This window comes from Poecilia latipinna, unplaced genomic scaffold (genome assembly GCF_001443285.1).
Source record: "Poecilia latipinna isolate Pla-1442-1.1 unplaced genomic scaffold, P_latipinna-1.0 Scaffold1441, whole genome shotgun sequence".
NCBI lineage: Eukaryota > Metazoa > Chordata > Actinopteri > Cyprinodontiformes > Poeciliidae > Poecilia > Poecilia latipinna.
Genome location: NW_015114057.1, coordinates 128,858 through 148,812, shown reverse-complemented (window position 1 = coordinate 148,812; position 19,955 = coordinate 128,858). Strand labels below are relative to the sequence as shown.

General features: G+C 40.6%; 1 protein-coding gene across 2 annotated transcripts in view; it reads right to left on the bottom strand.

Moving 5' to 3' along the window:
* Window positions 1-3,854: 3,854 nt before the first annotated feature.
* Window positions 3,855-19,955, bottom strand: part of LOC106962638 (protein phosphatase 1 regulatory subunit 29-like) — a 130,841-nt gene continuing 114,740 nt past the window's right edge. For both annotated transcript variants that reach the window (XM_015057177.1, XM_015057178.1), the window contains 4 exons: window positions 13,824-14,418; window positions 11,274-11,423; window positions 9,528-10,519; window positions 3,855-9,269 (listed from right to left, as the gene is read on the bottom strand). In XM_015057177.1, coding sequence (XP_014912663.1) covers window positions 7,706-9,269; window positions 9,528-10,519; window positions 11,274-11,423; window positions 13,824-14,027 — 2,910 coding nt within the window. In that variant the 5' untranslated portion in view covers window positions 14,028-14,418 and the 3' untranslated portion in view covers window positions 3,855-7,705. The remainder of the gene's footprint in view (window positions 9,270-9,527; window positions 10,520-11,273; window positions 11,424-13,823; window positions 14,419-19,955) is intronic.

Genomic DNA, 19,955 nt, shown 5'->3' with positions numbered 1-19,955 from the left:
TCAACCAGAAAAATGAAGAACATTTTGTGGATAACAATGTCAGAATTAGAATTGTCACGTATTTATCCCAATGAACACATTTCAGTGCTTTTGTGTCGGCCATTAGTTTTTGGGCAATCGTTCACATTCACACTGCAAACTTGCGAATGATACATCTGACAAACCCGTTCCCGTGTTTCAGAGCAAGCGAGTGTCGCTGTGTGTGAGTGACGGCAAGCAAATGAATGCGTGCAGCCTGACTGGAGGGCCCTGGAGACAGAAAGGCAGATTAATTAAAAATGCTTCAGATACCCTCTCTCTGCTGCCGACCCTCCAGCCTCGGAACGGAGCTTCATGACAAAATCCCTCAGTAATATTCACTCAGATACACACATGCTCACATCATCATGTTCTTACCCAGCAAAACGCTCAGAGTGTATTCATGCATTACAAGCACGTAGAGGGCACACACACACACACGCACACACACACACACACACATATAACCCAGAAGGACACAGAACATATGGAAAAAATTAAGGCAGAGTTCAGACTTTTAAACACCTTGATTCAGCTGTTTTTTAAAACTTGTTTGGCACCTCCACAAAATAAATGTGGTGAATTTTAAATTTCTTTTGGGGTTGATCTTTTTTGATGCGAGCATAACACAAGCCTGGCTCTGGATTCTGTGCAGATGTGTGTGTCAGCCTGAATCGTTTCAGAGAAGCTGCGGCAAGAAATTACTAGCCTATGCTAATGCTAAATGATGTGCAGCACAGGGTTCAAATAATAGGGACATATTTGACAAATGTTTTTTTTTTTTCTTGATCTCTTTTTTTAATATCACCGAGCGTCATTTTGAAAAAAAATCTGCAATAAATTATGCAAAGAGATTTATTCAGAAAATATTATAATTTTACCCTTTCCTACTTATTTGACTGATAACGAAAAGGAAAATTCCTGTGACTGAATTCAGGATTTAGGAAAATGGCTGTTTTAATTTTGCAGTATAAATCTCTACTGTGTATTTATATTGTTTACAGTTGACATATGTTACATATTCCAAGATCATGTCCAGTCCACTATTAGATTTAATCAGTCTCTCTGCTCCTGATGTTTCATGGTCTGTTGGATACGGGAGAAGAGGCTGATTCTGGGTAGCATAGATTTGTTTTCTGCAGAATGGAGTAGCTACAAAGTCAATTTGATCTTCTAACTTGTCTAAACTTTTTGGATATGGGGACATTTCAGCCAGAAATCAGGAACGATCACATTTAAGCACCAGCTGTAGTGGAGTGCTGGTGTTTCAAAGTGATGTTGTCACTTAAAATCTCAGAATATTTCTCTGTTGTTTTTTTTTTGTTTAACTGTATTTTCATGAACAGTGTTACATATTTTGTGCCCAAAACCACCCAAAATGAAGAAAACAAACAAACAAAAAAAGAATAAAGAGTTTTTCATGGAGATTGCTGTTTCCAACACCCAATAATTAGCATGCTGGAGCCACAGATCACAGGTAAAACGTGACCAGATCTTCACCAGTTTCTGCTAAATGAGGCCCTCAGAGTTCAAACCTGGCAGAACCACAGGCCTGATTTTAAAACATGGAGCCAGCCTTGGTTCACTACAAGACACTTGTAACATACTTGGGTGGGGAAAAAAACCTTCAAGTGTGTGAGGAGAAGAAAAGCAAAGCATATTTAAGAAAGAAGGTAGCAGAGAAACACACAAGAACTAGGGTTTCTTTTGACAGTTTTGAAGGTGTCTTTACTTTAAGTGAAGGGGCTTAAACCCTGTGTGGCAGTACAGTCTGCAGCACTCTTCCTCCTGAAGCAGCACTGAGAGGGAAAAACACTTTGAGAGGCTTTGGTAGAAGCAGCTTCAGTGACAGTTCAGATATTGTGCTCAGCTCTCCAGGTGTGGAGCTGAGCTTGGATGTGGCTTTACCTTTAAAACAGACGCCAAACAAATCTGTCATTTCAAAAGTACAAGATGTCCAAAAACTAAATTTAATCAGTGAAGTCGCTGTAAATTGTGCTTTCAATTAACCCGAGGATTTAATTGGGGGGGAGGGGAGGGGATTTTGATTTGAAGAGACAGAGCAGAGGGACGAGAACAGAGGCGACGTTTTCAATCCATTTCTTCCATTGTAACAGCGCAAGACAAAATGTCCAAGCTTTGGTTGGAAAAACAGAATAAATAGACTCAGGAGAATTAGTTAATAACACTGAAACAAAAAAATGTGACACTTAGCTTGTTAAAAAACAGTTATTGTTTCTACAGCTGTTTGGTTGCATTGCACCTTCACATTAACCTTGCCGTTTTTTGGCACTTTTAAGACTATTTGTGTCTGTAAACGTTGATTTAAATATTCAGTTCATATCATATAGGCATTTGCTTGTTCATGTCTGTGTACAAAAAAGTGCGTGTGTGTGTCGTTTGAAAATGTACATGTGTGTGTTAATACATTTCATGTCCATAAAGTGTGTATCTAAGCTATTCAAACACGTACAGTATATTCATTGATTCTCTACATTAGAATGTGTGTGTGTGTGCGTGTGTGTGTGTGTAGGTTTGTGTTGGTCACAGTTGCCCACCGGTAGAAACTCCTCTGCATTGTGTTTGTGTTTCCTTCGCTCTCGGTTGTTCTCATTAGGTCGACGTGCGAGTCACAAAGGTCAGGCCAAGCAACAGATTAATCGACAAACTTCTGACCTCAACAGCAGACAGATCACTGTACACTGTGTGCATTGAAATCACAGTCCTGCTTCCTCTTCAGAGCAAATGAAAGGATCCAGGGTCTCCAGTCAGACAGAGTTAATGGTCAAAACTGGGTAGCTTTCAGTGAGACCTAAATGGTGTCTCTTTAAATGAATGCTTCATTTTCACAGTGATTACGTCAAAGCAAGCGTCACTGTGGAGCTCGCTTTTCTCTAGGGTTGTGCATTACGTAACACATGCTGCCTGATGGCAATGAGTATATGATACAAAATAGTGAAGAATTTTAAAATTCTTCAAATATCAAAATTTTACAAAAAATGCTGCTCTTTGCACACCACGTCCCCTAACTTATTCATTTGTTGGGATTTTTTTTATCTACATTTCTGGAAAAAAAAAAACTCACCATGTTGTTAATTTATTTATATAAGTCAGAGTTTCAAACTGAATATTTAGCTAGTAGCTTATTAGCTAAACATTTAGTTAGCAAGGTAAACATTTAGTTTGAAAAAACATTTATCTTCAAAATAACTATTTAGCTTACTAACTAAATATTAAGTTAGCAAGCTAAATAGATTTTAGTTTGCTAAAATCTACTTAGCTTGAAGCCAAATAGTTAGCTTGCTAACTAAATATTTCGCTTGGAGCTAAATAATTAACTTGCTAACTAAATATTTAGTTTAGAGTGAAATAATTAGCTTGCTAACTAAATATTTAACTTGAAGCTAAGTATTTACCCTGATAAATAACTAAATATTTAACTTGAAGCTAAGTATTTAGCCTGGTAACTAAATATTTAGCTTGTAGCTAAATAATTAGTTCACTAGCTAAATATTTAGTTTAGAGATAAAACTTACGGCTATGTTGCCAGCTAAGTGTTTTGCTTTACAGCTAAATATTTATTTAGTCTGTGATGTCAGTTCCTAGGTGGCCTTCTGATTACATAAAAACAAATATTATGCAAGGCTTAAAATATAGATACAAAAGAGTAAAAATAAATTGTTAATTTACCATTAGAAATACATTTAGTTAGAAAAAAACATGATTACCTTTGTTCGTTGTACTGATTTTGATCCTTGATGTAGTGATATTTGACAACGGATTCAGAGGGGGGCCTGTTAAGAGGTTTAGCTCGTTAGCTGGAAGCAGGACTGTTCAACCATTTTCAACTTTATCACATGATCTCCAAACTGCATCAAGCAGCTTTCTCTGAGATGTCTTGATTGTAAATAATAATAATAATAATAAATTATAATTATGTTCTTATTATTATACATTTTCACAACATAAATATAATATTTTGTCCAGTAAAATGCACAGAAGATAAACATTGTTATGGTATGGTCAAACGTGAAAAACCCTTAGCAAAATAATTTTTAACAGCAAAATTTCTGCCAAACTTTATCTACTGATATTTGCCACCAGTAAAAAGTGGCATGTTCTCTGCAGCAAAGGTTCTTGGGGTCCATTATGTGTTTATTAATGTTAAACACAGAAGTGGCCTATAGGGCAGTGGGGAGAGGAGCCTCTTAGTATTAACCAGTAAATATGAGGTTTTTTTATGTTTACAACATTAGAGTCCATGACTTCCACTGCAAAAATGTAAAGCACGGACTCAGAGATTTCATCAGAAAAGGCAGAAAAGACCTTGCAGCCATCCCCAGTAAGGCTGTGCAAGTTTTCAGGTTCTTTGATAGAGGTCCACATTAAGGGCAAGGACAACTCTACAGGGAGGTGATTTGGAGTGCTGCTCCCACAATTTTCAGATTATTGATTTGTTATGTTTGAAGAAACCTGAGCCTAAAAAAGATTGCAAAACTTAAAAAGAGCAAAAACCCAAACCGTGCCGCGACGAATCCCCAAGGCAGCTAGTAAAACAGTTTAAGTAGCAACTGAGAGGATTTGTTTCAGATTGGTAGAAGCTATATATTCGATTACCAAAACACCAGAACTGTTTCTATTAAAATGCCTTTTGATCACAGTGACAATAATGGTAATATCGATTAAAAATTTCATTCAAGACAATTGTTTAAATGGTTCTCTGAATTCAAACACCCGATCTGTTCTTTGTCAATGTACCGTTGGGTTTCACAGCTGTGAGCGGAGAGGATTTGACTAATTCCCCAAGAGACCAGCACAAGTCAAACAGTTTCTGCTGCTTCCTCTCCATGTTTACCTCTGGAGCCCCGACACTGACAGTAAATCCTTTAGATTTAGACTCGAGAGAGAAATTACACATTGGTAATCTGACTGGTACGACAGCTAACACACTGGTCAGTTTGGACTTCTGGGTTCTGGTCCTTTGGGGTTGAAGGCAAATACCCTTTGTTCTCAGAGAGTGGCATAAAAAGAAAACTTTGATATCCTGAAATATATTGAAGGGAACACAGGAGCATGGCTTGATCACCACAGGTAGACGTCAAATTAAGTTGCTTACTATTCCTTAATAGGGCCTATGAACAAAGCTGGATGCATATCATTTCTGTCAAGAAGTTCATACGACCTTTAATGGATAGTGGACCTGTTGTTAGCAACTGATTGAATTCAGTGGCCTGAACTGTTGAGTAACTCGGATAATGTTATGTTACATCTGACAAAAAACTCTTTAAGTGAATATGCAGCTCAATTCTCCCCAGTCTTTCAAATGCAGTCATTATTTTAAAAAGGTTCCCACACTGGATAATCTCAGACTAACCGATTGGTCATCCCTTGGACCTAAGGTAGCGAAAGCTCCCAGCAGAAAGTGAAGATGAGGCAAAACGAGTACATTTTGCTCTCTCAAAAGAAAAATGGAGACTGAGACTTTGAGCTCAAGGGAGTTTGCTGTATGCATTTATTGTTGTTCCTTTTACTCAGATTAAGTCGTATTGATCTGATGCTACAGTGATGATAAGGCTGTGATATTCTCTTTGTGGATGCTACCAGCTCTGTTGGGTCGGAACACAACGGAAGTTTAAAAAGCACAGAAACACTTGAAAAACAAGCAATACAAGACAACAACTCATCATTTCTTGGAGTTAGAAATGGTGAGTCTTGCAGTTTTTGGAAGAACATTCTGCTTAAAAAGAGAAGAAAAATAAAACATATAAAACATATATATACTTTACACATGATTATTTTTCTTTCTTCCAACAAATTAATTCTATATCTGCCAGCCTTTTGAATGACAGCAAACAAACAACAACAAAAAAAAAACAATGTTTTTGAACAGATTTAACTTGGCCAAAAAGTGAATCTCATAATCAACCTAATTTTTTTTCTTGGTCAAACTCTTACACTGACCAGACAAATCATTTCTATAACTTTCATAAAAAGCTCTTTGGGTTAATTTGGTACAAATGTAATCAGTGGATATCCTGTACTGACATGATACTCAACAATTCTGAGAAAAAAGAAAACTAAGATAAAAACAAATATCCAGGAGGTTAAAAAATAGACACTAATTGTCTCCTTGGTAGTTGGCAAGCCTTGCTCCGTTTTCCCTCAACCAGCTATAACAGCATCACATTAAATAATAATAATTAAAAAAACATAAAAACACACACGCACGCACACACACACACACACACACACACACAGGAAGATAGGCAAGTGTAATTAAAATCCTTTAAATTTCACCTCCTAAGGGCACTTTGGTCCATAGCAAGCTACCAGTTTTTGTTTTACCAGAACAGAGAACTGTCAAGCACAGGGAGATGTCAGCTTTATCGAGGCAGAGGCAAAAAAATAAAAAATAAATACCATGTGGATCTTCAGCTCTTTTTCCAGTGTCCACTGTGCATTGGAGAGAGCGTTATGATGGAATGCAGCCGCAGCTAGAAAAGCGCTGAACCTTGCCTCTCCTCTTTAGCACAGGGCTGTTCACAGGAAACCTCTAACCTGCTCTCAGTCTGCTTCTGTTCCAAAATGTGATTACTTGATTCTTTACTACACGAGCTTGCACCTGCACTTCCAGCCCACCCCTCAAGTAATTTCGGCATGACTCAGCCTATTGAAATGTAAATGCTCCAGCTCCAAAGTAGTGCCTGTAAATAGGCCAAAAAGGCCTGGAAGTTTTCACAGGGTTTGCTTCGCGACATCTAGATATGCCAAATGAGCAAAACTCTTACTCATTCACAAGTACACTCACAGACCTTCCCAGCTACTGTAGGTTGTTATCTAATCTGTCTATCACAAAACCTTTTGCTCTCATACAGAAGCCTGAGATAAAGAATGACTCAGCCCCTACTTCCCTCTTCAACTAAAATGGGATTTCTCACATTAAAACTCACAACCTGTATGTACACACACGACTGAATATGCGTAGTTGGGTGTTTTACATCAATAAGCATGCTCAACAAACACTGTCCCTGACCTTCTGTTACACTGGCTAATTGCTAGGGAGAACAATAAGCCAGATTAGTATCGCTTAATGTCTTCCCCAAAGACAGGTATTCTAATACAACAACAAATAAATCTTCAATTTAGTTTCTCATTAGTGCTCTAAATGATGTTTTATAGAAACCCAGGTGGAAGCAGTGCCGTGGAATTAATGTCCTTTGAATGGTTGTTTGATAGAAATTGAAAAAAAAAAACAGATGGAGCTTAAAACAGAGCTTAAATTATAAATGCTGCTGTTTCTACTGAGATAGTTGAGCTACAGTGATGAGGTGTACCAGTGATGAGGTAGAAGACGCTTGTCACCAAGTTAACTTTGCTCATCAAAATGTACTTAGCATTTCTGCAAAGCCTGCAAGGACCAAAGTGCCCAGTACGAGGCCGTCCGGGGAACAGACCACTCAGGGTTGTGGTGACAAATGTCATCCTCTGGAACCATTTAAAATGTCAATGAACTGTCACCAAAAACATGTTCCAAACTCATCTTGAGATTAGTCAACTCTGGATCTGCCGGATGAATGACCCAAGTCACTCTGCAGAAAGATTCTCATCCTACCTCTGTATTAGTCCGCTGTTGGTGTTCAGCTTAAAATCTCCCACGTAGCATTTGACTCTTTCTCCCCCACCAAACTCACAGCTTTTGCTGGGCAGAAACGCCCTTCCAATAATCCAAAATATCATGAAGATCCTCATCCTTGGCAAACTGCACCTTCTTACGCAATGCGTGGCCCGCGGCTATGTAGGAGGCTTCCTCGCGTGGGTTTTTCTTGTACGGTCGAAATCTCTCCCAGATGCGTAGCGTGCTCTCTGATGAGTACTCCGGACTGGAGGAGTACCCGGAGTTGTAGTTATGGTGACGAGCAGGAGAGAGCTGGGAGTAGGTGGCTGTGGCCTCCCTTTTGGTGCGTCCCAGTGGCTTGAGGAATGAAGCTTTTTGGGCTGGTAAGGGAGATTCGTTGCCATCTTCGTAGTAGAGCGCAGGAAAGGAGTGTCGGTGCTCTGAGCTGTGGTAGTCTGGCTGAACCTCTAAGTGATGCTGCTGCTGTCCAGGCCCAACAACCCCACATCCACTTCCATTCCCATTATTACATCCCATTCCGCCTCCATTTAAACTCACCCCACCACCATTTAGGTTCCCCTTGCCATTTCCACAGCCTCCTACTCCACCATGTCCCCCGCTTCCACCCATCCCACCACAAACGGCAGGACTCCCCTTCTCTGTTGGATACTTGGGTGGATCACTCCGCTGCTCCGGTATATCCACACTGTACACCCTTGCGTTCTTGACGGATACTGCAGCAGGAGTACCACAACGATTCTTGACTGCAGTGGTGTCGGCACTCTGCTGCCTCTGAAGGGGCCGTACCGCATTAGCTGGGGGTGGGTCACGGTAAGGTGGGGAAAGGAACCCACCTCCGCTGATGCCAGGTCGCTCCGACAGGGGCATGACCAGGGGCACCGGGGCCATAGAAGGGGGATGAGGCTGTTGATGTAGCTGTGGGTGAGACTGAGGATGGGACTGAGGTTGTGGCTGAGGATGAGGCTGAGGGTGTGGCTGAGACTTTGGATGCACCTTTGGAGAAGAGGCCATGATCTGATCTCCAGAGGAGGCAGTGGAGAGAGGCAGGAGATTGCGGGAAAGAGGTGCCATGCAAGGTGGCTGGGAGGAGGACAGAGAGTTACCGTCGTCAGCTGTCGACACAATATTGGCAGAGGCGTCCAGCTTGAGGGCGTCGATGCAGTTGTTAATGATCTGGTTCACTTTGTCCACCTCCTTAGCAATGGTGGAAATCTCCGATGCAGAGCCACGGCCATCATCATCCGAGTCTTCCCCAGCCTCTGTCCCATTTTCAGCCACACCGCGCATATCAACAACTACTTCACCTCCTACTCCTCCAGCAACCAGTACTCCGTCTCTGCTCTCCCCAACCATTCCCGTTGTCCTCACATCCATGTAATTGCTCTTGCTGCCCATTGCCTCGGAGAAGGCAGAGGCCATTTTTTCTACCTGGGGCAAGGTGGAGAGGCGGGAAGAGCTTGTGTTTGCTGATCCATGGAGCATCCCGGTGCTAGAAGAGGCAGATGGTGGAAGCTTCCCTCCCGCTCCTCCTGAATGGTGGTGATGAGTCTGCTCCTGAAGACGCTGAATGGCCCCTGGGTCATTGGCCACTGCTGCAGCTGCCTCTGGACCGTACCTAAGCAAATATTGACATTAAAAAAGGCATTCTTTGTGATAAAACAGAATGACAGAAACTTTGTCTCACTTCTGATTCAAGCAGGGAGAAATCACGCATAGCAGTATGACATAAAATCTTAAGGATAATGGAGTAAAATTTCTTCTAAAGACGCCCATTACTTCAATCACAAATTAAACTGCTATAATATCTAAGAGTAGAAAAAAAGCAAAGCGCCTCTTAAGATTAAAATTAACTGTGTTTAAACAATCCTCCCACCTCATCTCCAGAATTGTTTTCTTTACACTTATAGCCTTCTCCTTCTCTTCTTGGATGCGTCGCCGCCTGAGGCAGTAGTAGACAAATCCGAGCACAATCACCATACCAAACAGACATCCCAGGATTGTCATAATGTAGTGGGTAGTTGTGGATGGATTAGAACGGAGGTCCTCCGGGCCCACAGCCCGCGTTGTGAAAGACAGGCAAGTATGGTTGTATCGTTGAGTTTTACTTCCGGACGCCACGCAGTAGGTGTAGTTGGTGTGTGGTTTCAGCTTATCTATGGGGATCTTCTCCTTCTTCTTTGTGAGGGACATAATTTCTGTTGCAAAGGTATCATTATACTGGGAGAGGATGTACATCTTAGTGTACGGTTTTGGAATCTGCACAAGAAGAGATGCCGTGTAGAGGGAGACCGACTCCAGCTTAATGGAAATCTGAGGAACGTAGTTGGGATCGGCGGTAGCTGTGGTTGGCTGAGGGTACAGACCTGGGTCAGAATTGTCTAAACCCATCCCTGAGCCATCTGGATCTGGCATCTGGGAGGTCATCCCTGGAATAATCACACCGTCCCGACAGGCAGACAGGAGAATATTCCGAGCATTCCTTCCCTGCCCAGGCGCTTGGCCCAGGAGGGGATACCCTGTCAGTTCTGGTGGAGTTTCACATTGGAGCCGGTCGTAAGTGTGGGTGACATTGTTGAACTCCTCTAGCCAAGTCAGAAAACTGTAGAGCTCGCACCCACAATGGAACGGGTTCGCTGCTAGTTCACAGACCATTAGCCTGTTGAGGGAAGTGAAGGTAGAGGGGTCAAGACGGGCCAATTTATTTGAAGATAGATCCAGGCTGCTGAGGTTGGGGCACTCCCAGAAGGCATTGGTGGCAATGATCTCAATGAGGTTGTGTTGTAAAAAGAGGCACTGCATTCGGCCCAGGCCTCTCAACATTCCTTCAGTCAGATTGGTCAGTTTGTTGTAGCCCAGTTGTAGAACCTGACAAGGAAAGACAGAGTAGGTACTTCAAACATTTTAGAAAAGTGCAACTAAAATAATTTCCATAGTATTTATTTAATTTTGTTAACAGCATCTACACATATTACATGTCTTAAAGAAATATGTGAAATAGTGCAATATGCTATATCACATAGTGCATGTGTGGTGTAGTTTATCACATTTAACATGTGAGTCAACTTGGGGAAAGGCACTTAACCCCAAGTATGAATGTGAGAATGTGGCTCTAGTGTAAAGCTTTTTGACTGACTGGAAAAGCGCTGAATAAGTTCAGTCCATATCCTACAAGTTTACCAGCTATTGTAACTATTGTAATGATGTATGAAGCTGGAGACTTTGTATCACCACAAACAGCTGAAGAGAAAACGTTGCAAAATGATGATATATGCACTGTAATATTTCTTTATTATTTAAAAATATTTTTAATAGTAACTTAAAGACTGTGTATCTTTTAAGATATGTCAATTCCAACAGAACAGCCTAACTCTACCTTCTTTTCCCAAGCATGTGAATGAACATTGGGTGATCACAAAAGAAGGTCAGTTGATAAACCAAGAGTGATATTGCATCTCATGTTCAGTGTTTGCTGCAGAACAAGCATACAAGTGTAACATTGATAATCAAAACCTTTGCTTCCTGCCTGTAGGTTTCTAGTTTCAACTGTTTGACAAGCGCCAAATATTCAAAAGTGAAATTAAAGTGACACAAAAAAACAGAGCTGTCTATGACTACCGACCTGAAGGTTTGCCTGTCCAGCGAAGGCCCCATCCTCAATGTAGCTGATCTCATTCTTGGTTAGATTGAGATCAGTTAGGTTTGTGAAGCGGTACATGGAGGTAAAGAGCACAGCCTTGAGTTTGTTCTCATTCAGCCTCAGGTCATGAACCTGAAGGGGACAAAAAGAAGAAGTTTTTAAGATATGTACTGCAGTCACAGATAAACATCCTCTACCAATAGTAAAGCAAAGTTCTTTTTGCAGATAACCAGGCATTTTATTTCAACATAAACACAAATATAGAAGTATTGCTGCTTGCATGCCCTTATTTCCCTCTTATATACTCAGTTGAGTTATTGTTATAATGAAAGTGAAAAGAAGTGGCATGTAGTTCCAATGAGGTGACCTATTGAAGCCGCCTTATACAAGGTTCAGCATTTTTGTTATGTGGAAAATGCTATCAGTTTTTGCCAGATGATGTATTCTGCTTCTTTAATCGCTGAATACATGAATAGAAAAAAATCAATGCGTAAGCCATAACTTTATTCTGCTGAATAGAAGCAGAACAGAGCAGAACTATTTTTGGACCAAAAGAGTAACGATCAAAAGTCAGCAAATGTCTTCAGCTATTACAGCTAGAGGCGACTGACCAGGCAGGTGCAGAGTCTGGGAGTAACAACAGACTCAGACCTGAACCTTCGGAGTCACATAGAGAGAGTTACAACGTCGGCCTTCTATCACCTGAAGAACATTCCAGAATTAAAGGACTAATGTCCCAGGTAGATCAAGGGAAACTCATCTGTCTTTAGTTGAACTGATAACTACAACAGTGTCTTCAAAATCGGACAACTCCAGAACGCTGCTGCTGCTGTTCTCACTAAAACCAGGAGCACATCACTCCAGGTCTAAAGTCACTGGATCCCCGTAGCTCAGAGAATAAGCTTTAAAATAATGTTGTTAGTTTAAACAACACTGAATGGCTAAGCACCAAAACACATTAAAGATATATTGTATCAACTTTCCAAACCTCTCAGGCCTTCTGATTCTAGTCTGCTCCACATCCCCAGAACCAGAACCAAACATGGAGAAGCAGCATTAAGTTTTCCTCTAATCTTGAACAAACTTCTAGAAAACTGCTGAAACACAGAGTTCCTCTGAATCACAGCTAAAAAAAACCCATTTGTTTAGAGTGGCTTTTGATGAGTAACAGCTGGAACATCACAAATTGTAATCTGTTTCTCATTGTCTCATCATTTTCCTCTATTTTGCCACTGCAATGTGATGTTTTTCTCCTTTGTTTTTCATTTCCTTTTTAATCATGTGAAGCACTTTGAATCGCCCTGTTGCTGAAATGTGCTAAGCCACTGCAGTTGCCTATTGCCTCACCTTGCCGGCCTTTGTAGAAAGTCATTCAAAAGCTTTTTTTTTTTTTTTTTACAATGATTTACTAATTTTGTGAATTAGTAACTTTGCAAATTTTCTTAACTTGACAGTTTATTATTTAACAGAAAAGTGGAATGTGAGACAATTGCACAATGAATAAATTTGCTGATCCTAATGTAACTAACCCTGCCAGCATCCCTAGGTGGGCCCCATATGGGGGAAAGGAGGGCTGACATATGGGTCCCATATGGGTTTGCCCATGTAGGGCCACAGCCCACATGGGCCCTACATGGGCCCTACATGGGTTTGCCCATTTAGGTAATCTTTAAAAAGCATAACAACTTTATAAAAGTGTCTATTTTTTGAACAGGAACATTTAGAGATGTTTCATCAGGATTTCAGAGGAAAATGTTAGAATAATCTGTTTGGGGGGGAGGTGTTCTACAGTTTATGGACATTTATTTAGGTCAAAATAATTTGGAATATAATGGAATATTCACAAGAAAAATGTGTTGAATGTGCTGAATAATTCTCTACATTCACTGACACAATCATGAATTTCTTGATATGAAGCCTCATGACACAGGGATCCTCAGCACAGTGGAAACACAAAGACTGAATCATTCAAAAGAAACAATTAAGATGCTGTAATGGACCAGTCAAAGTCTAGACCAGGGGCTTCTAAACCAAAGGTCACAATCGAATGTCTAGATAAGGTCAGATTATTATTACATTGGACTATAGCTAACGAGCAAAAGAAATGACCCTTCACATGAGCTTACAGGTTCTTGTATATTTATATGTATTAAAAATATAGAGCGTGTTCAATTTCATTTTCCTACCCTTCATCTAAAACACACCTTACTTTTCCATTCCTTTATAAAGGGCTCCTTTACACATCTGTATCTTGATTCACTGAGAATTTTTCATCTCACCAAATCTCAATTTATTCGACTTTTTAGTCTATTTTGTTACAGATCAGCATTTTTAGCTGCTAAGCCTTGTTAAATGGCACACTGGCTGCCTTTTTTTTTTTTAAGTGTAAAGTTATGAAGTTATCAAATGAAATCAACAGAATATTAAAACAACAAAGTGAGAAAAAGCAGCATTATCAGCAGCTTTCTGTGTGTCAGGGAGGAACGTTGTTCATTCTGGGTGGAAGAAGTTCACCGATAACCTGGAACTGACCGTGCTGTTGATGTGCTGGGGGATGGTCTCGTACGGAGGCTGGTTCTGACTGCAGATAGCCAGCCAAACGTAACCTTTGTCCCCCTCTATCAGCCAGCAGTCCCCTGTCACCGCAGCAGGCAGGTGCAGGAGCAGCAGTGCAGGAAGGAGGACGGGAAGGAGCAGGGAGGGAGACGGGGAGGACGAACGCTGTCTGGCGGCCATGGTTTGAATTCAGAGTGTTTGATGTCGCCTCCGTTGAAAGGAGTAGGGTGAAGAAAAAAAAACAGAAAAGAAAAGGAGCTGACGGGGAAGGGTGAGGAACGGGGGAACAGGGGGAGGAAAGGTAGAGAGCAGCAGTTCAAATTCAAAACTGGGAGCGGTTCAGGTCGGGGCGAGGAGCGCGGAGGAAGGTCGGAACGGAACGGGACGAGGTCTAGTTGACGATTAAAGCAGGAGTTGGATCATGGCAGTCAGTCCCGTTTCCATTTTAGGTGTTCCATGTCAGCGGGTTTGGCAGGACGTCACCCCAGCAGCAGCAGCTCATGGCGCTCGACGACGGCGGTTTTAATTGAATGGATCAGGCGGGAGTCTGTCTCCTAGAAAGGTTCTGGGTCTGCAAAAACAGAGAGAGACAAAAAACATGGAGAGAATCTATTATTGATCGTAACGTTTAGAAAATCATTAGCAGTTTGTTGAGATCTCGGCTGAACCACTTTGCGACTGTACAGCCGTAATGAATTCAGAAACTTTAGATGCATTTTTAATATTAATAAAGCTCAGAAGTGTTCTGACTTTTGCAATGTAATTAGACGTTAATTGCTCTGTAATTACTCGTTTGTTGATCTGATTAGTGAAGAAGTTTCAAATCTTCATTTACATTTGTTAGTATACGAAGCAGGAACAAACACTCTGATATTATAATCAGTTCTGTCATCATTTACAAGATTTGCTATTTTGAAATTCTCTCACTACTGGATAGATGAACAACATGAAACAATGTGAGGGGAATCAGTGAGACGGGTTAAGATGAAGACAGAAGGGCTGCTGTAATTTGCATGTTTGACAGGAGACCAGCTGACATTTAGCTATTTACCTTTCCTCAGGGATTAACCATGGATTAGCGTCTAATCCAGCGTAAAATATTATGCATCTCATCACGGCAGCATCCGGTCTTTTAATTTGTTACCAAAGTTTTGATTCCCTCCCGGGAAAAAAAAGTCTCAAGAAGACATGAATGAAAAGGACGTTATAGTAAATGTAAGAAAGAAAATTACTTTTCTTCGATTTTGGGAATTTTAAACTATTTTTAGATTTTTTTTTCTCTCTCACAGAATAAAAAAAAAAAAAAAAGATGGAAACCCAAAAGTACACAGTGTGTGATCTGGAAGCACATGATGATTATAGATCATATTTGGGCAGATCAAAAGAATCTTAACATCTGACTTCTTACGTGTCACAGCGAGCCAGTAGCTGTCATGCTAATTAAAATTTCATCAGATGTTGAAGCTACGCTGTAAAAAAAAAAAAAAAAACCCTGGCATCTCTGAAAAATAGAGAGAGTCCTCACCTTCAAGACGGAGGTTAGAATGTAGAAATTTCTCTGTTTCGTGCCTCTGGTACGGTCAGCGGATGGAAAAGTTAACTACGTCAGAATTTATTCGCTGCCCTTTAGTAAGTTAAATCTTTCTCGGAAAAGCCAAAATACATCTCAAGTGAAAGTGAAAACTTTTTTATTTTCACAAAATTGAAGATTTGCCATTTCCATTAACTGTTTCTAAGGTGATACAGATCAAAATTGCTTTTGTTTTCCTTCTGGTAACTATTACACCTCAATGTAGACCTGCACTGGGTCAGCGTCTTACAGACACTCTGCACAGTTTGTATTTCCACATTTACTTAGTGAGTTAAGCTTTTCATGACTTTTAGAGGAGTTAACTTACATCTGTTGAAAACAAGGATTTTAATCGAATTAAAGATGTTTCAAACCGTTTTGGTGGCAGTGCCAAATGATGGAGCGGTTCTGGTTCTGTAAGCTCGCTCTGATAAATTAGCCTCCGGTGTTCTTTCCTACAGCTGTGCTATACAGTAGCTAACATGTGGCCTCTAATAAAAACAGCCCTCTGTCCTGTGGCTTCAGCTCTCAGGCTGACTGATTTCACTATTTAGAAGCAGCACATGGAGAACAGTGTTGACAATAATTGTTAACTTGAAAGTTTAACATTTATTCTCTCTTTTTTTTTGTTTTTTTGTCTGAATTATGTTGACTCGGGTTGAACTCAAGCGAAAGCCGCACATCTCAGAACTGCTGAACCGTCTCCCCCACCTCCCAATTACGCACTACTTTGCACTGGTCTATTAAATAAAATCCCAATAAAACAACATGAAGCAGGTGGTTGCAAAGAGATAAAATGTGAAAACGTTTAAGGCGCAGGAATTATTATGATTTTTTTTTAATGGTTTTTATGAAAACTTCCAAATCAGATGAGATTTTAAAGAGCGTAAAAACAGGCACGGCGTGTTTCTACGCTCTCCTTTTGGGAGTTCATATTCACAGCACATCCAATGCAAACCGACTGCTGGCCTGACATGGTGTTCACTGCGCTCTGCAGACATGAAAGACGAGTCAGTCATGATTCACTTGAAAGCCAGCTGTTTACTGCGCAGTCCAGTCACAAATGCTTAGATCAGCATCGGGGTTTTTTTTTCCTCCTTATGATGCCGTAATAATCCTGACCGCGCCGCTCCCGTCTTATCCCATCATCTGGGTCAGCCTGCTGTCACTCACTGCAGTCGTCTGCTGCTGTATTTCATTTTATCTGACAGTCTGCCTCCTTATTCCTTCCCTTCTCCATCCGTCTCTTCCTCCTATCTGTATTGTTCTCAGCCCGCTTATCTCGCTCGCCTTTCAATTCGAAACACAAATGAATATGCTTCATCACCAAAAACACACCGCTGACGGCTTTGTGTGTTCTCCGGCATCGCCACCGCGCCGCTCTCATGTGATTCACGCCGCCAGTTCTATTTTTCTAAGGAATCCAAAAAAAAGAGAGACCGTCCTATTTCTTTTTTTCTTCTAATTCTTTTACCCTTTTGTATTGTCAATTTTCATAACTTAAAATTTAAGGAGATTATCCCACCTGACAAAGATAAAAAACAAACTAACAAAAAAACCAGTGATCATGTCAGGTCACTTAGCAAATGGAATCCACCGAACTATAACTATTGGCTGTTATCATTTGTGACAGATTAATGTGGGATTTCCCAGAAGGGGTCAGCTGACGGTGTGACGGTTGTCTGGGTTCGCTCCATGTGTTCCAGCCTCTTCCTGCTCTCTAAAAGCTCACATTTTACACTGATTATTGGTTCCAGAGAGGCTCTCTGGGTAAACGAGGACATGAGTGGGAGCCTTTGTGTGGTCTACAGTGGGAATCTAACTGGGTGAGGTTTTAAAATATAAAATACAAAGGAAACAAATTAAAACACACACAGTCTTCTTTAGTCACTCTCAATACATGCAATTTTTGGGCATTACGTTAATTGGAGCAGTCTGCTGTCGTCCCTTTTCATAAAAATGATTCCCGATTTATGGTTTTCCACAACATTTTCCCTGATATGTCTCGTGTTGTTTGCTCACTGATCCTGTCTAACAAACTGCTGAGACCTTCACAGAGCAGTTCTGTTCATACTGAAATGAGATTATACACAGGTGGACTCTGCTGACTAGCCAGGTGACTTGTGAAGGAAAATGGTTCAGTGCACTGGATTTTAAAAAATGGGGCTGAATACAAATGTATGTCTCACTACTCAGTTTCTATTTGTAACAGGGCAGCATTATGTATGTTCCAGGCATGTAGTGGCATTTTATAGCACAATCATGTAACTAGGTTACCTTCAGTTGTTATAAACATGTTGTATATATCAGCCTGCATTTAAGTACAAAGTCAGGACTTTGTAATTTGAGATCTCTGTTTTTTCAAAAACTCCTGCTTTTTCTGATACTCCGCCTTCAGGAAGTCATCACAACATGGCTCCTCAATTAACCCTTTAACAACATTTTTACCAGCTTTGCATTGAGCAGTGGCTCCTATAATGAGCTCAGGGGATGTTCAGTTCCACCAGGTGTTTGCTAATTGCTGCTGGCTAGTCTGAAGGAGCCGAAGGGGTAAGGGGGTTTCTGTGAGGCAGTTCCAAGGAGGAGCTGCACCTAGAAGGCGGGGCTAGGTCCTCCCAGGCGTTTTGCACAGCTGAATGGTTGCCATGGAGATTAAAAAAATTCTCAAACATGCATGACATAATTGATGTAACACAGATTGATTCTTTCGTTTCACATTCCCTCTTGAAATTTCAACTCAACCTCAAATAAGATTTTGTTTTGATTTACTCTCCAAATATTTTTTGTACAGAGATTTATTGTTTCTGTGTATTAATACATTATTAAGGTATTTTGTAGACACCCAAAGGTGAAACTTTAGGTGTTTTTGTAGCGTTTACCTAAAGGTAAGCAGTTTGACGATATATCAAAACATTAAAACATATATGTTAAAGTTTATATTAAATGTATTGAAGTGTGTTGTTATAACGCGAGAAAATATGAGAGAAAATAAAATCAATGGGTATCAATACATTTGCAAGGCAGTGCAAAAAATATTAGCTGAGAACTGTTCACTACTTTAATTCTGATTTACAGAAAACAGTAGAAAAAAGAAGAGACTTAATTAAGTCTCAAGGAAAAATTTAACATAAAAAATAAAACTCTAAAGCTCCAGTGGAATATCTGTGCTTTGAATATTAAGTGATTTTCTGGACTCCACATGAGAATCAGGGGAGAAAAGGGTCAAATTCTTGGCACTTGGAAGTTGAATGTCTATTTCACAGACAGTAACTTTGGTGGATTAGTTTACAAAAAAATAAGTAAAGATTAAAACTGCATATGGGACCAGAGAGGCCAAGTCGACATGGCATTTCAGAAAAAAAACATTTTTTGTTTTTTAAAGTATTACGAGAGACCCAACACACACAAGATTAGAGTAACATGGTAGCAGGCAGAACAGGAAACAGTCGAGAGTGGCACGCTGCTATTTTTCTTATTTTTTTATCAAAACTTGCTCAGTGAAGCAGTCAAGTGCTCACCCAGTGATTCAGAAATCAAACGCTCATCCAATCTTCAAGTCAGACAGGCATAACAGCCACTATACTTTTGTCAGCCGGCCAAATCAAAGCGTTCCGCCGATCCGACGGCAAATGAGTCAAATACCAAACCTCACATCAAGCCGACATGTCCAACCAACACTCAGCCGGCGATCCGGTCACTTATCCCTGCCAGGTGAAGTACGGAGAGAAATGCAGTGGAAGAAGCAAAACTCCTGTCTGCCCACGTTGTCTTTCTTTTTTTTTTTTCAGTTTTCATAAAGCTGGTGGACATTTAGTTCAAAACTGACATAATTTCTGCCTTTTTTGTTGTCGTTTTATTGTTGCTCCATTTGGTTTTCAACGTCTCTGTAGGTTTCTTACATTTTACAGTAACAGATATCCAGGCCTTATTCTTGTAACTCCCTCACTTAGTCTGCTGTTGTTGTTCTGATCTCTGCTCACTTTAGTTTTAGGGTGTGTGTGCGCATGTGTGTGTGTGTGTGTGTGTGTGTGTAACATTTGTTGCTGTCTAACACACACTCTCCCACAGGCACAGCTGACCAGAGAGGAAGCTCTCAGGTTGTGTGTGTGTGCAGCAGCTTGCAGCGCTGTGTGAATGCTAGCTGTTGCACGCTGTGAAGAAAGTGCTACATCAGTGGGTTATTATTTGGATTTTATGTAATATTCCAGGAAACCTGAGGTGTCTTAAATCAGTCACTATAGTGGATATATTTTCATGGAGCGTGTAGACTATTTGATCTTTATAGAAAAGTACCGGTCCTGACATTATGTCACACAGTTTTTGTAAGCTTTGTAGGTTTTCTTTTTTTTTTAGCTAATCATTACTCAGTATACTTAAAGTGCCAATTCATATGTTTTCTCAAAAATTAGCACAAAATTCAACTTTTAATGCCAGCATTATTTTCAGTCCACTCCTTGGAGACAAATGACTTCAGTTCAGTTGGTGGACACCTTCGGTGAGGGATGCTGTCAAGCTGAAGAAGGAGTCCTATCGGACCT